General features: G+C 39.1%; 1 protein-coding gene across 1 annotated transcript in view; it reads right to left on the bottom strand.

Annotated features, from left to right (window-relative positions):
• The window catches only part of YIPF4 (Yip1 domain family member 4), a 29,668-nt gene extending 14,796 nt beyond the window's left edge, over nt 1-14,872 (bottom strand). The window contains exons 1-2 of the mRNA XM_045979708.1: nt 14,588-14,872; nt 568-721 (exon numbers count right to left, since the gene is read on the bottom strand). Coding sequence (XP_045835664.1) covers nt 568-721; nt 14,588-14,666 — 233 coding nt within the window. The 5' untranslated portion in view covers nt 14,667-14,872. The remainder of the gene's footprint in view (nt 1-567; nt 722-14,587) is intronic.
• Between the last annotated feature and the right edge of the window lie 1,896 nt (nt 14,873-16,768).

Here is a 16,768-nt window from a genome sequence, read left to right as displayed (position 1 = left end):
CTTGATTTTACAGAGCTATAGGTTCTTTCCCAAGCTGTTAAATTCTTTATTTTTTTTTCTCAAATGATAATCACTTGAAAAATTTCAAGTACTATGAAGAAAGTGAAAGACTCCCTCTAGTCCTGCCAGTGCTACCTCTACAATTTCTACATGGGAGAGATTTTGGAGTGCTAATCTTTGTGGAAGTTTTAATTTGCCTGAAACTTAATTTCCACAGCAAGCAGTCTGCTTTTTTACTTAGACTGGATGTTTGCTTGAGATAGCTATAAGCCCAAGTAAGCCCTAACAGTATGAAATACCTGTGTGTGTGTGCATGGGTTTAGGTACCCGCACATGAGTAAGACAAATATACAGAATAACGATTCTTTCCATTTTTGCCACTCAATAGGGTTAAAATATTCTCATTATTTTAATTTTTCTAAATACTAGTAAAATTGAAAAGCACCTAATAGTCTAACCAAAAAGGTTAAGATCAGCCATACTTGTATTTAAATAACATGAAAGAATATAATCATCCCACAGACTAGTTCTAAAAACAAAGAAACACATATTACGATTTTTACATACAAGAGTGGCTTGTTGTCTTCAGGATCATCATCTTCAACTTCCAAAAGCCAGCCATATCCTCTTTGTCTCAGAAATGTAGTAGCTGTAGATTCTTTAATAAAATCTCCACCAAGGTTTAATTTGACATCTGGGGATGCTATTGAACCACTGAGATCTTAGGAGGAGAGAGGACAAAACTATAAATCAAGGTAAAAATGTGTGAATCTTAGCCAACATGAACATAATATTCAAGTAAAATAATTATCATTTGAAGCTCTCTATGAATATCTGCTATTGCATATAATCCTATTTTACAGCTGATAAATATCTAAAAACCATCTTTTACTTTACAACAAGAAAATGAAAGATGAGGGAAGTGAAGACATTTAAAAAATTTCAGATAATTGGCTAGACCGGTAAAAGAATCTTAGACTTATAACAGCAACTATATATGGATGATATATACAAAATATATTACATGGTATCATTTTGGATTCCCTTCATTATTATGCACAATATGTGCTTCAGAACAAAGTGACTGTATAAAATCTAATGGCATTATACATGTATATATGTAAACCATTAGATAGAATTTGCTAAAGAAAAACTGCAAATGGCTTTCCCCTACATTTCATGTATTTATTTATACATTCTTTTCATTTAAATCACCAATATCTATGCTAAGTGCTTTGTATATTAACGTTTGGTTCTGGATAACTTTGACTAGTAAGAGTTTCCAGCTATTTCAGGCCTTTTCTTTACAGAATGACATCATTCATCTTTAGTTTGGACAAAAATGAAGATGTTTGGGGATTTTTGTTTTTAGGGCAACTCTAAAAAGGAGTAAAGAGATTCAGTTATCCACATTACAAAATAAATTCCATTCATAGTCTCAACAGTGCCTTAGAGGTTACAGATAATTAAAATAGTACAAATGCCACATTTTCTGATTGAAAAACAAATGGCAATAGTAAGGGATTGAGGTCATACAGAAATTAAGCAAAAAAAAAAAAAAAAAAAAATCTGTAGGACCAGACAATACATACTATTAAACCACCATTGCTGCTGTTAACTAGAAGCGTCATGACTGGAGTGGTAGTTGAGACAATAATCTTCGCAAGGACAAACCAGAATAGTCTTAACACAGACTCTCCTTCCCTGAAGATCATATACAATATAAAGAGCTTAATTTGCACATTACTCCAAATTCTGGGTTACTTTTTGAGAACTCCTATTAAAATTTTGGCTTACACTTCAATTAATGAGTGGCTCAATTATGAATCACATCTTAATCTGGTTGTGACAATTCCTGCAACTAATTGTAACAAAGTTTGTATTCTGAGCATAAGTCCTAGTTTAGCTACTGATACAGCAAATCATTAATGTCCTCTGTCTCGTTTCTTATTCAAAATACTTTCCAGGTTTAGCAGTATATGATTCTAAAAAGTTTTTAAAAGGTAGTTGACTCAGCTTGAAATAAAATGCAAGTACTTTTGAATTCACGTCCTTCCCTATTTAGTCTAAAAATAGTTCCTGTAAATGCTATCGTAGAATCTTGGGACTAAAATATTCTCTGAAATTACTTTCTGCTTGTTTCAATCTAAATTGAGAAATAAATAAAAGAGGTGAAATATAACTAAAATTCCATTTCTAATAGGTACAAAGAGTGCTTTTCTCGATTTAACAAGAGGAAGATTTAGATCAGGAAGTCATTAGTATGGCAATACCATTAAAGGTTTTAGAATTATGAGGCAGGAAAGGATCTTAACTGTTTCCTGGCCTCCAGAAAGGACTGCACTTAACAGTCCTTAATCTAAACCAAAAAAGGATATATAAATTATAGTACTAAAAAATGCTGTGATGAAGAATTTTACGTTCAGCAGTTTGTCATAGCATGGATGCCAGAACCTCAAAAAGGCACCTTTAGCTTCATTTTGTAGGGTTTTTTTTTTTCATCCCATTTACTATAAAGTAGGAAAATATCATGGACATATGCAGGAATGCCAGTAATAGCAGTCTGACAGATCCCTTAGTGTTTCCAAGATATAATTAGGTGTGGGTATGAAAAAGCAACAGAACGTCAAAAAACTTGTAGTGAGCTTAACATATTAACAAGAATGTCAGAAAACAAGAAGATTCCAAACTACTCCAGGAGCACAGGTTTCTTAAGTTAAACCAGAGTTAAGAACCAGCTAGCTTGGTTGTCAACTCCAGGATCTTGTCATTTGCTAAATAAAACCCATGTAAAGATAATAAATATAAGTAGATTTGTTGTTTTTTTTTTTTAAGATTTTATTTATTTGAGAGAGAGTGAAAGTGAGAGATATAGAAGGAGAGGGAGGAGCGGACATGCTGCTGAGCGGAGAACCCAGTGTGGGGCTCAATCCCAGGACCCTGGGATCATGACCTGAGCTGAAGGCAGACACTTAACTAACTGAGCCACCCAGGTGCCCCAATATAAGTGGATATAAAATAATCTTTGGAAAAAATCTACTGCAAAAGGAAATCTTAAAAACGTTTTCACTTGTTTGCCTCAGAATGAGGAAGAGTATCAGTGAATTTCAAGTTTTACTGAAAGCCACCTGGAAATACTGCAGGATAAGATTTAATAGTAATTTTCCCTTCCCTTTAAACTCAAGAATATTACTAGATGAGGGATCTTCTCTGTGAATCTTCTGAGCCTGAGAACTTCACTTGGAAAGAGGAGGAAGAAGTCGGTCAGTGCTATAGGATATCATACTCAGGATGAGATTTGCTGATCTGCAACTAGATGAGTTCTAAATTTCTGAGAAAGAAGAGTGTTTTGCAAAGAATAATTAACATTTTGTTGATACCTGTTAACATTATATATGTGGAGAAGCTTTTTCTTATTTAACAAGCAACAAGGGCAAGGATAAAAATTCTCATTTCATGTGAAAATGAAATCCTTGTGTCCTTAAATCTAAAACATAACTGAGTATTTGTGCAGCAAAATAAAACAAGCACATGTTTCACACTGAAAGGATAAATTCTATTGTTCCATTTTAGAGATAAAAACATTTTAATGCTTGCATAAGGCAATGAAAAGAGATCAAGAAACTGATGGAAGTAAATAATCTTGTAATTGCTAGATTTACATTGGATTTTGACGTTATTTCATAAGAAAAAATTTTTAAAGATTTATTTGAGAGAGAGAGAGAGTGAGAGCATTAGCAGGGGGAGAGAGCTGGAGTAGGGGGAGGGAGGAAGAGAGGGAGAAGCAGACCCACGAACCTGGAATCATGAAGTGGGCAGAAGGCAGATGCTTAACCGACTGAGCCACCAAGGAAGAATAATTTTTTTTTTAAAGATTTTATTTTTTATTTATTTGACAGAGAGATCACAAGTAGACAGAGAGGCAGGCAGAGAGAGAGAGAGGGAAGCAGGCTCCCCGCCGAGCAGAAAGCCCGATGCGGGACTCTATCACAGGACCCTGAGATCATGACCTGAGCCGAAGGCTGCGGCTTAACCCACTGAGCCACCCAGGTGCCCCAGAAGAATAATTTTTATTATTCACACAGTAAGAAAAATTTTTAAAGCCTCATATGAGATTGTGTCTTAGGTTATATTTTTATTCATACTGTTTTATCGTTTTAGTACCTTTACTCTTCAATACTGTTAGTACATTTTTATATTGTATACAATATTAATTAAAATCAATTAAGTCAGGGTGCCCAGCTGGCTCAGTTGGACAGCACGTGACTCCTGATCTCAAGGTCATGAGTTCTAGCCCCAAGTTGTATGTAAAAAATGACTCGGGAAAAAAAAAAAAAGAAAGAAACTTAAAAAAAGTCAATTAAATCTCCGGAGCCTATCTTTGGAAAAATTTAAACCTCATTTTGGCATAAACGTATTTAACAGAAATTTCTTTTGTTTGTCTTATGAATCTTTTAACCAAACTTTTTATTTTGAAATAATTATAGATTCACAGGAAGTTCCAAAACTAGTACAGAAAAGTTAGATGTACCCTTCACCCAGCTTCCTTCCATGGTCTCATGTTATATAACCACCAAAACCAGGACACTATCATTGATACAGTTTGCTTTTTTCCAGATTTTACCAGTTTTATATCCACTTATTTGAGTGTGTATATGTATATAGTTCTGTGTAATTTTATCACTTTTATAAATTTATATAATGCCTTATGAATTTAAAATTTATGGAAATAGTTTAATTTTTTAAAACAGTAAATCTTGCTTAACTACCTTTCTTCTCCCCAAGAAACGCTGCCTAAAAAGTCATTTTCAAGTTTCAAACAGGGAAGAAAAGCTATTCTTGCCCCATTATACACCACATATCATACTTCATTAGCCAATTGTATAGATGATATTTGTGATAATATCTATATGGACACAGTTTTTTTTTTTTAAGATTTTATTTATTTATTTGACAGAGAGAAATCACAAGTAGGCAGAGAGGCAGGCAGAGAGAGAGAGTGAGAGGGAAGCAGGCTCCCTGCGGAGCAGAGAGCCCGATGCGGGACTCGATCCCAGGACCCTGAGATCATGACCCGAGCCGAAGGCAGTGGCTTAAACCACTGAGCCACCCAGGCGCCCCATGGACATAGTTTTTTTTTTTGAAGTAGGCTCTATGCCCACTGCAGAGCCCACCCAGGGCTTGAATTTACTACCCTGAGATCAAGAGCTGAGTGGAGAGCAAGAGTCGGACACTTAACTGAGCCACACAGGAGCCCCACATGGATATAATTTTTTTAAAAGTCAAGTAGGAAATTTTTATAAAAAAGAAATTAACAATTCTCTTGTCTACACTACTAACTTGTATTAGAGATAATATCTATTTTGGGGAGGGGAAAATTCACACAAGGAACAGGCTAAATGTTTGGGTACCTTAACAGAAAATTATCACTGAAAAGAGCACTGATAGTAACTATTGGATTATTATGATACTATAATTTCTATATAAGAGTGTCTTAGTCTGTTCAGGCTGCTGTAACCAAAGATCACAGACAGGTTGCCTTATAACAATAGAAATTTATTTCTCATAGTTTGAGACTCTAAAGTCTAAGATCTAAAGGCTTAGATGGCTAAAGTCTTCTTTCAAGGCTAAAGTCTAAAGGCTTTGAAGTCTAAGATCTGCTGGGGCAGATAAGGGCCCTCTCCTGGTTTACAGATTTTTCCTTATATCCTAACACAGGAATAGTGGATAGGAAGCTCTGTAGAATCTTTTTTACAAGAACATTATTCCCACTTATGAGGGCTACACCCTTATAACCTAAATACCTCCCCAAAGTTCCCCACCTCCTAACACCATCACACTGGGCATTAGGATTTCAATATAATGAATTTCGGAGGGGACCCAAATATTCAGACCATAACAGGGGGCAAGAAGACTGAAGAAGGCTGAGCTCAAAAAGCAATATATTGAGCGCAGTCCACTTCTACAGACTTATATAATCAACTATCAGCTTAACATTTCCTTTTAACTATGTCAGAAGCACCTAAAACTCAATATTCCAAAACTATGGATGCTAAATTCTTAGCATTTAAGGTCCTCCTCCAGTTAGTTTCTTTTTTCAGTGAATGGTACCATTATTCATTCAACATTATATAAACTGGAAGCTTGATAATCCTTGACAACTTCCTTCACTCACATGCTCTCTGCTCCATCCAATCCACCGCTAAATTCTATCACTTTCACCTCTAAATATTTTTGAACCTGTCCACTTTTCTCCATTTCATTCCAAGCACAAGCTAGACCAAACTGTATCTCCTGCCTGCCTGACTATAATAGCCTACTAACCGCCATCTCCCTAATCATTCTTGTCTCCTTACAATCCATTCTCTAAACTGTAGCCAGAAGACTCTTTCTAAAATGCAATTCTTTCACTCTCCTGTTTCAAATCCTTCAGTTGCCTTCCACGGCTTTTTCGGCTCAAGTCCAACAATCTCTATGCACCCTACCTACTCCTCCAGAAAGTTTTTCTGCACTGTGCTCTAACCACACTAGGCCTCTCAAGCTCATTAAACGAACCAGGATCCCTTTTACCTCCTATGAATACCAGGCTGTTTTATCCAACTTCAGATAATTAAATGCCATCCCTTCTTCAGTTCTCGTATGTACTTGCTTAAGGAAATTTTCCTTGATCTCCCAGACTAGATTAGATTCCTTTCATAATACCCTGGACTTTTCCATCAGAGCATTTATCACTGTTTATAATAATGTATTTGTGTGATTATTTGGTTAATGTTTATAAGTTCTATGATGGCGAAAACTAAGTGTTTTGTTGCAGTTTAGTTTTGAACATATCTCCCCACTACTTATAACAGTGCATGGCCTATAGTAGACAACCAATAAATGTGTACTGGTTGAATTAATGAACGAATGGAAAGGCAAATAGCTTCCTATAGCTTAAATCAGGTAAGTGACATTAAAGCCCTTAAAAAAGCATACAAAATTAGATTTGTATTTTGGAAACATAATCTTAGCTGCACGATGGAAGACTGATCTAAGAGGGGAGAGATCTGAACAGGGAGTATAGTCAGGCAGCTACAGCAGAGATGAGAAATGGTAAAGGCTCAAGGCAGTGAGAAAGAAGAATAGATTCATTATATAGTTATTCTGGAGGTAGTATGAAATAATCTGATGACCAAGTAGATATGAGAAAGTGAGACACAGACTACAGACAAGTTTCTGGCCCTTTGCAAGAGGTCTGTATCACAAATATTAAGTCATTTTTATTTTAGTATCTTCCTTTTTTCAATATCGATCAATTACTCTAACAATACTTCTGAATTACTTAGCTTTTTTCTTTGATGACCTGAGAGTGATATAAAGAATCTGATGACCTGAGAGTGATATAAAGAAGTGAGATACTGTGAGGAGTTTAAAATCTAACTGATAGTACTGTATATCCAAACAATTGAACATTTTTCATCCAGAAAAAGGAAAAGTTACTAATTCAGGCTGCAACATGGATGAAACTTGAAGACATTATACTGAGTAAAAGACACCTGACACAGGGGCACCTGGGTGGCTCAGTGGGTTAAAGCCTCTGCCTTCAGCTTGGGTCATGATCCCAGGGTCCTGGGATTGAGCCCTGCGTCGTGAGGAGACTGCTTCTTCCTCTCTCTCACTCTCTCTCTCTGCCTGCCTCTCCACCTACTTGAGATCTCTGTCAAATAAATAAAATCTTAAAAAAAAAAAAAAGACACCTGATACAGAAAGCACATATTATCCCACTTATACGAAATGTCTCGAACAGGCAAACCTACGGTGATGGAAAGTAAATCAGTGGTTGCCAGTGTCTGGGTGGCAACAAAGAATGACTAAAAACAAGTATAGGGTTGCTTTTTTTGGAGTGATGAAATGTTCTAGGCTTAGACAGTGGTGGCAACTATATAACTTTGTGAATAAACTGAAAATCACTGAATTGTATGCTTTCAAAGGGTGACACTTAGGGTACGTAAATTATACCTCAATTAAAAAATCTAATTAAGGTAACAGGTAACACAAAACCCTTTTTATACTGTAAAACACATGACAATGCAAATTGCCCAGTGATCATAGGTGCCAAAGGAGTAAATAGGCCTAAGGTACCAGAGAAGCGGGCAGGAAGGCTACATGGAGGTAGAACCTGAATTTGGCTCTGAGGGACAGCCAATGAACAGTGAAGTAATGAGAAGAGAAATCACTCCAAGGAAAAAAAATGGCAGGAACAAAGGCACTGAAGCTGAAGGCTTCTGATAGGCACAGAGTTCATCTCCAAAAGCTGTACAAGATACGGTGGGGACAAATCATTAAGAGCATAAATAATCAAGCAAAAAGCAAATGAACTTGTCTTTATAGCTTAAGTGTTTCTTTATACACATTCTGTGTATAAATCTGGAATCTGGATCCTATGACATGCCCTTCACGAAAGGCTTTTGATGTTCACTCAGTTTGGAAAATCCTGCATACCACAACCCCCACTTGGCGTTTTAGAACTAATACTGCATATTAAAGGCTCTGGGGATTCTGCATTAAGGAATTTAGCTTAACACATTACTTGTCATGTCAAATTTATGTTCTCATGGACCTTTTCCTGCTGGGAAACACTGTTGAAGATATTTCTGCAGACGAAAGGAAGCAAGTGAAGTGCCAACAGAGTGGTAGGGATTGTTGGATGCTGAGGAAACAGGAAAAAACAGTCTGGCTGTGAAAATAAGGAAAAAGGGAAGTAGATTTAATTTACAATTCTGTCAACTAGGAGGGTACCTGTGAGTGACGGTAAAGATGGAAAAAAACAGGAGACACAGAAAATGCTAGAGAGAAAAACAGTGAAGAGAAAGAAAGGTTCCATAAAAGGCAGGAAGATAGTGGGCATAAAAGCACTAGTGGAGGCTTCTCCTAGGAAATGAGAAAAGAAACCTTTCCTTTAAGATTTGCAGGAAAGATAAATGTTTCAAAATAGATACAAAGATATCTAGAGGTAGAAAAATATGAAGACAGGAAAATGGCTATCAGGTGGCTTCGATCATCTTTCTTGCTTAGTTGTCTCTATTCATTACCTTTCCAACTACTTGTTGAATTTCTCTTGAATTAGTATTGGCTTCACTTCTAGGAGCACAACACCTTTATCTTAATCAAAAAGTATCATTCATCCATCACAGAGTTTCTGGTAAGTGTTGAGCTCCATGCTAGGCAATGCAAATAAGCAAAGCACAGCTTCTAACCGTGAGGAGCTCATGGTCTAAATCAGCATTGTTTTAGGTCTGTGAAGATGAAAACGTATAAGACAAAGGGACAGCCTCCAACAGGTACTGTGCTTGCACAGTTCTTAACTGAATGTTCTTCCCTCTGTTCAACTGGAAAAAATAATTCAAAATATACCTCATCTCATAAGTCATCCCTGAAGACTTCCTTCATCCTTCCTGCAGAAACCACTTCCTCCTTTGAACCATACATTTTAAACCATTTACTATGTACAATGAAATGCATCTCTCTTATTAGACCATTTCTTGCTGTCAGGGACTTCTTCATAAGCAGACCCCTGCACATGGAGGTCCTTACTCCATCCTATATATAAAACATTATCTATCCTTCAAAGTTTGGCAAAATATCTCCCATTAAACTATCCCTGATCTTATAGCTAGAAAAAATTTCCTTCCTCCCTTTCTAACCATTCATAACATTCTAAATCAGTGCTTCTCAAGCTTTAATATGCATGAGTCACAGTGGGATCTTGTTAAAATGCAAATTTTGACTGAGGCAGATTCTTTATTACTAAGTGCCCAGGACATAATCCAGCTAAAGACTTACTTACTTATCTGATACAAAATAAAGTCAAAGGATCCTTGAAGACTTCTATACTACACTTTACATATATATGTCATTACAATCTTGCATTTACAGACATGCATTTCATTGCTGCTTTTGGATATAGTTTTTCACTATTAACTTGAGTATTCAGGGTGTATTTCACTATTCATTTATTTACTCATTTACTGGCTTATTCATATATAGCTCATGTCCTTTTAACTTGTACTTAAGGAACTTGCTTTTATACACATCTTAAATACCTCACAATATTATGTGTGCTTTTCATTTTTCAAAAGTTTTTTTCATTTTTGGGGCACCTAGGTGGCTCAGTTGGTTGAGCGTCTGCCTTCAACTCAAGTCATGATCTCAGGGTACTGGGATCAAGCCCCACACTGGGCTCCCTGCTCAGCGGGGAGCCTCCTTCTCCCTCCCTCTCTGCCGCTCTCTTTGCTTGTGCTCTGAAAAATAAAGAAAATCCTTTTTTTTTTTAAGATTTTATTTATTTATTTAACAGAAAGCGATCACAAGTAGGCAGAGAGGCAGGCAGAGAGAGAGGCGGAAGCAGGCTCCCTGACGAGCAGAGAGCCTGATGCGGGGCTTGATCCCAGGACTCTGGGATCACGGCCTGAGCCGAAGGCAGAGGCTCTAACCCATTGAGCCACCCAGGTGCCCCCTAAAGAAAATCTTTAAAAAAATATTTTTCAGGGGCGCCTGGGTGGCTCAGTGGGTTAAGCCTCTGCCTTTGGCTCAGGTCATGATCTCAGGGTCCTGGGATCGAGCCCCGTATCAGGCTCTCTGCTCAGAGGGGAGCCTGCTTTCCCCTCTCTCTCTGCCTGCCTCTCTGCCTACCTGTGATCTCTCTCTGTCAAATAAATAAAATCTTAAAAAGACATATTTTTCATTTTAAAAATTTTAAAGGATTTATTTATTTTAGAGACAGAGAGAACAAGCACATGAAAGCATGTGCAACTAGGGGCAAGGGCAGAGGGGGAGATCATCTCAAGCAGACTGCACACTTAAGCACTGAGCCCAATGATCCCAGGACCCTGAGATCATGATCTGAGCCAAAATCCAGTCAGACACAACCAACTGAGCCACCCAGGCACCCCGCTTAGAAAAAATTTTTAATAAGTAATCTCTACACCCAAGATGGAACTCAAACTCATGACCCCAAGATCAAGAGTTGTATGCTCTATGAACTAAGCTAGCCAGGTGCCCCTGCTTTTCATTTTATAGGTGATAAAACAGAAGCTTATAGAAGCTATGTAACCTGCCTGATATATAGCTACTATAAGACTCAGGACTTTAACTGAAGTCTGCTGGCTCTACATCCAGTAATTTTTTAGTTATACCATCCAAAATGTGCTGCTTTATAGTCCCAAGTATCAATGTCATATGAGATAAAAGCAGAAATCATTTATTCCTTCAACAATTACTTTGTGATGTTTACATTATGGGTTCTGTGGTAAGTGCTGGGGTATGGAAAAGATCAGGGAATTCTCTGTTTCTAAGGGAGTTAAGCAAGGTTTCATCAAGGAAGAAGCATTCCAGTTCAGTCTTAAGTCTCAGCTCCAGGGAAGGAGGAGAAAGGCATTCTAAGCATGAGGATCAGGATATACATAGGTCTGGAGACAAGACACAAGGGACATTTTAGAACAAAGGATATGTATGCACAAATACTACAGACAGGTATCATTAAGAGAGACCTGGACAGAATTTAGAAGGGAAATATACACTGAAAACACTCACGGTTAGAGTAAAAGCAGCAGCAAAAGGGAGAAGAATTTACATGACATGCTTAGGAACCAGAGAAAAGACTTAGAGTTGTAGAGTCAAATTTTCATGTTCGAGAACAATAAAAAATAAGTGTGGAGCCAGTTAACAGTGAAAACCGAGCAGCAGTATCATTGCTAACATGTACCAAGCTCTTCAATCTGCCAGATATAGTACTAAGTACTGTGCATCTGCAAAATATTTCAGCACTTGTGTATTAATTCCCAGTCTGTATATGAGAAAACTGAAGCTGAGAGGTTAAGTAACTTGGGCAATATCACATGGATAGTAACTGCCAAAGCCAGGATGCAAACCCAGGACTCTTTTACAAAAATATAAGAATCACCACAATTTCATGGAAATAATTCTGACTAGCTCTGAATTCACATTCTTCACGTGGAGGTTACTGAAATTCTCTAAGCCTCATTTTCATCATAAAATACAAGAAAAATGAAGCTAAGAATTCTTATAAAGACCAAAGAAGTCATTTGCTTAAAATACTCTGTAAACTTAGGTGCACCTGGGTGGCTCAATCAGTTAAGCATCTGCCTTCAGCTCAGGTCATGATCCCAGGGTCCTGGGATCGAGCCCTGCATTAGACTCCCTGCTCAGGAGGGAGCCTGTTTCTCTCTCTCCCTCTCCCACTCCCCCTGTTTATGCTCTCTGTCTGTCAAATTAATAAATAAAATCTTTTTAAAATCCTCTAAATTTAAAATGTACAATGTCATACACTTGAGGGTATTATTATACATATATCTATTTTTGTCTATACATCTTTGGATATACAGGGAGTTTGTATCCTTAGAAGCTAAATGGAGAAGTTCGAATAAACCTTATATCCCATTAGGTTAGGTTTACTTATTCCAGGCTTCTTGGTTTAGTATAGAGTCAATGGGTTAGCTTGTTGTATCATTGTTGGTTTTTTGGTTTTTTTAAAAAGATTTTATTTATTTATTTGACAGAGAGAGATCACAGGCAGGCAGAGAGGGAGAGAGAGGGAAGCAGGCTCCCCGCTGAGCAGAGAGCCCGACTCGGGACTTGATCCCAGGACCCTGAGATCATGACCGGAGCTGAAGGCAGCAGCCCAACCCACTGAGCCACCCAGGCGCCCCATTGTTAGTTTTCTTAGGTGTATTTGAGAAAAGTTATTTCAGGGGGTTAGGGTGGATAAGGCACATATACACACAGATACATGAGTCTGAACAATGATAAGACAATTTTTTTAGAAGTCTAGTAAATTAAAGTTGATAATCCTCCCAAATCACTATGCTACCAAATTTAGATTAAACATACTGAAATACTTTGGGTTGCTGTATTTCACCAAATATTCATATTAAGTTTAAAATAAACGTATCAGGGGAGCCTGGGTGGCTCAGTGGGCTAAGCACATGCCTTCGGCCCAGGTAATGATGCCAGCGTCCTGGGATCCAGCCCCCCAGTGGGCTCCCTGCTCAGTGGGAAGTCTGCTTCTCCCTCTTCTCCTGCACCTGCTCTCTCTCTCAATAAACAGTCTTCTGTAAAAATTTAGATAAAAAAGTAAATAGAAGTATCAGCTATGTTCTCTAGGATAAATAAAATTATATTTTCCATTTTAAATTATAGCCAAAATTATAATAACTTTTTTTAAAAAATAGAACTTTATTTATTTTTTTAAAGATTTTATTTATTTATTTGACAGAGAGAGATCACAAGTAGGCAGAGAAGCAGGCAGAGAGAGAGGAGGAAGCAGGCTCCATCCCAGGATCCTTGATATCATGACCTGAGCTGAAGGCAGAGGCTTTAACCCACTGAGCCACCCAGGCGCCACCCCCCCACCTTTTTTAAATTTAAATTTTAGGTAGTTAACATACAGTGCAACATTGGTTCTTTTCAAACACCACCACTCACAAATCAAGAGGAAAACAAAACAAAGGAAAACAAGCTACACTAACTGATGCACTCTGAAACCATATTTCTTTCTTTCTTTTTTTTTTTCCTTTTTAGATTTTATTTATTTGTCAGAGAGAAAGAGAGAGAACATAAGCAGGGGGAGCAGCAGGCAGAGGCAGAAGCAGGCTCCCTGCCCAGCAAGGAGCCCCAGGTTCCTGGCCTGAGCCGAAGGCAGATGCTTAACCGACTGAACCACGAAGGCGCCCCTGAAACCAGATTTCTTGGCAAACACCAGGTTCTTCTTCTCTAGACTGAAAGTTCTACAGCTTTATGCGTAATCTATTTTTTTTTATTATCAGGCAGTAAGTCCAGTGTACATAGTCTAATGAAAGTAAAATTTGAAACTGACTAGCAGAGAAAGATTCGGGTTACAAAGAGTCCGGTAAGGAACAGAGAACAGGAAAACAAACTTTCCTGTGATGTAGAAAAAGAAAAATCTAGCAGAACTGCGTCCTCACAACAGGACAAGGAATTAAGTAAAAGCCTTTGGAAACAACCCAACTGTATTACAAGAAGTTTCAAACATACTTGGGCCCATTTCTCTGAATATTGAGGTCAAACACTATAAAACGGGAGGAAAACTGGGACGTCCGCAAGATATCAGAGTCCATAAAAAAACAAACAAACAAACAAACAAAAAACCCTCACGAACTCCCAGAGGGAACTTTGTATTCGCAGTACCGAATCTAATCCCAGCATAAAGTTATCCATAAATAAAAGAGGAACACCGCTCCCCTACACTGTTTTCATTCTGACACCTACCCTGGCCAATCTAACCACCCCTTTTTTGAATAACAGCAAGTCCCTGCACAAATAAAATCTTACTGTTGCATGGGCTCACTTGAGGTGCGGGGCGAGTCAGAAGCCAAACGAGTAATTTGGGACGCCCCCCGCCCGCCACTCTGGCCCTTCCCGAAGGCCGGGCAGGCGCAGAGGGCTCCCGTCCCCAGTCAGCTTCCTGTCCGTCCCCACCCGGCCGCAACCACCTCAGCACCAGAGAGAGCCCGCCGCGTGGGACCCCGCGTCCACCGGGGAGACGCGCCTTCTTGGGGCTCAGCCTCACCTTCCGCGTCTGCAGAAGAGACAAAGGTGAAGTCCCCGTTCGTGGGGGAATACGCCGGGGGCGGGCCCGGCGGCTGCATCTCGCGGCCCCTCTGCGGCTGGGCCCAGGCCCCAAGGCGGCCCAGGCACCTGCCCGCACGCACACCCTACGCTGAGGCCCGCGAGCCGGGAAGAGCAGGCTGGCAGCGAGGCCGGAGAGGAGCTGCCCCGGAGACTGCCCCACCGAAGTCCTTTAGGTGGCGACCGCCCAAGCACCACGACGCCGGCGCCCTGACAGCACCACAACAGTGACAGCGGCCCTTGGATTGGCTCTTTGTAATGTGCTCTCCCATTGGCTCCCAGGAGAAAGGTTCTGATTGGGTCTCTCCGTTGTTGACTCCGGAAGTTGACCCAAGGACGGGAAGTCCGCATCTTATTCGTGGAACCTCGATGTTTCACCTGCTTTTTTGGCTGTTGTTGGTTTACTTTATGTCTCTTCGCTTGTAGCTTTTCTTTACTTGTTTCCAACGTTTTTGTTAAGTGGATGGGTAACAGAATTTTAGAACTAGGAACGTTCCTAGAGGTCAGCTCCGATCGAGGATGCCAAGATTGCGTTGCTTTCCCATTACATTGATTACTTGTAATGGGATTTTGAGTAAATTATATAGCGCCTCCGAGAGTCACGTGTGAAAGGAAGGGGCCTGGATTGGGTAATAATAAAGAAGCAGATAAGTTGTAAATTGCCACCCAGAAACTGGGGCTGTATTCTAGCTACATTATGAGGAAGACCACTGAGGCCCGAAAAGGTAAGGAAGGAATAGAATTAGGATGGTACTCAAATCTTCTGACTTCTAGTCCAGTGCTCTTTTCACTACAAGGCCCTGTCTGTTGATAAACTTAACCAAATTTACGGACCCATCTACGTTTTTAAACGCTTAAATAAATATATTTAAATTTAATATACAAGTTACATAACTGTGGCTTCCAATCTGGAGAGAGAGGGTTTAGGGTAAAACATGAGACAGACTTAAAGAGATGCTTGATGCATCAGCAGTAGAACAATGGGAAGGCGTGGTATGGCCATCAATGAGTAGAAGGGAATACTGAAATCTTTTGCATAGGAGATGACAATTAAGTTGGTACCTAAAGGATGGTAAAAAAAAAACTTTGGGGGAAGAAGACTGGGGGTGGGGACATGCTGTCAGCTTGGGTCCTAATATTCCAGAGATCGTTTAATCGACTTGGGAAACCGGAAGTCGTTTAGTTTTTTTGGAGTTTAAGTCTCATGGGAGAAAATGGCTAGAGATGAGATCGCATAAATAGATAAAGAAGAGATCATAAGGGACGCATGGGTGGCTGGGTTGGTTAGGCATTTGCCTTTGGCTCAGGTCACGATCCCAAGGTCCTGGGATTGAGTCTTGCACTGAGGGTCCAGTTCAGTGGGGAGCCTGCTTCTCCCTCTGCCTGCAACCTGTGTGCCCTCACTTGCTCTCTTTCAAATAAATAAATAAAATCTTTTTAAAAAATATCATTAATAATCTTGCATGCTATTCAAAGGATTGGCTTCCCGCCCTTCTTTTCTGGAAGTGTTGGAGGAACCATTAAAGGAATTACAGCAAAGGAATGACATATCAGGTATCAAGAGCACATACTTGTATGAGACTTTTGCAGAAATATAAATCTTGGACTATGGTTGCAGCATTGGAGATGGCAAAGAGAAAACATATATGAGATATACTAAGTTTAAGAATCCCCAGAACTTCATGATTAATAGGAAGAGTTTGGATTAAAGAAGAGGAAAGAGCCTAGTGTGATTTCATGTTTCTTGCTTAGGTGGTTGGAAGTGTTTGTTATTTGTTAAGTGATGAAACAAGAAGAGGAAGAAGAGGACCTCGTGTGGGGAGAAGGTAAAGTTTTGAACACCATGCATTTAAGAATACGCAGGTTGAGCTGACTAGTTATTCTTCAGTAATAAAGACTCAGTGCACAGAGTTCTGAACTGAAGATAAAGTGTTGTAATCATCAGTGTATGGTTGGTAATTGCATTTATGAGTACAGATGAGATGTCCCAGGAAGAGTGTGGTGAGTGGGAGAAGAGTACCAAGAATGATACTCTTTGGAACACCACCCTTTAAAGGCAATCTAGGAACAGTTAGCCTGCAAAGGAGGTGAGATGAGTTGCAATTTAAAATAAGATGGTCAG

Source organism: Meles meles, chromosome 15 (genome assembly GCF_922984935.1).
Source record: "Meles meles chromosome 15, mMelMel3.1 paternal haplotype, whole genome shotgun sequence".
NCBI lineage: Eukaryota > Metazoa > Chordata > Mammalia > Carnivora > Mustelidae > Meles > Meles meles.
Note: the sequence above shows the minus strand (reverse complement) of the source record. Positions and strands in the feature narration are given on the sequence as shown.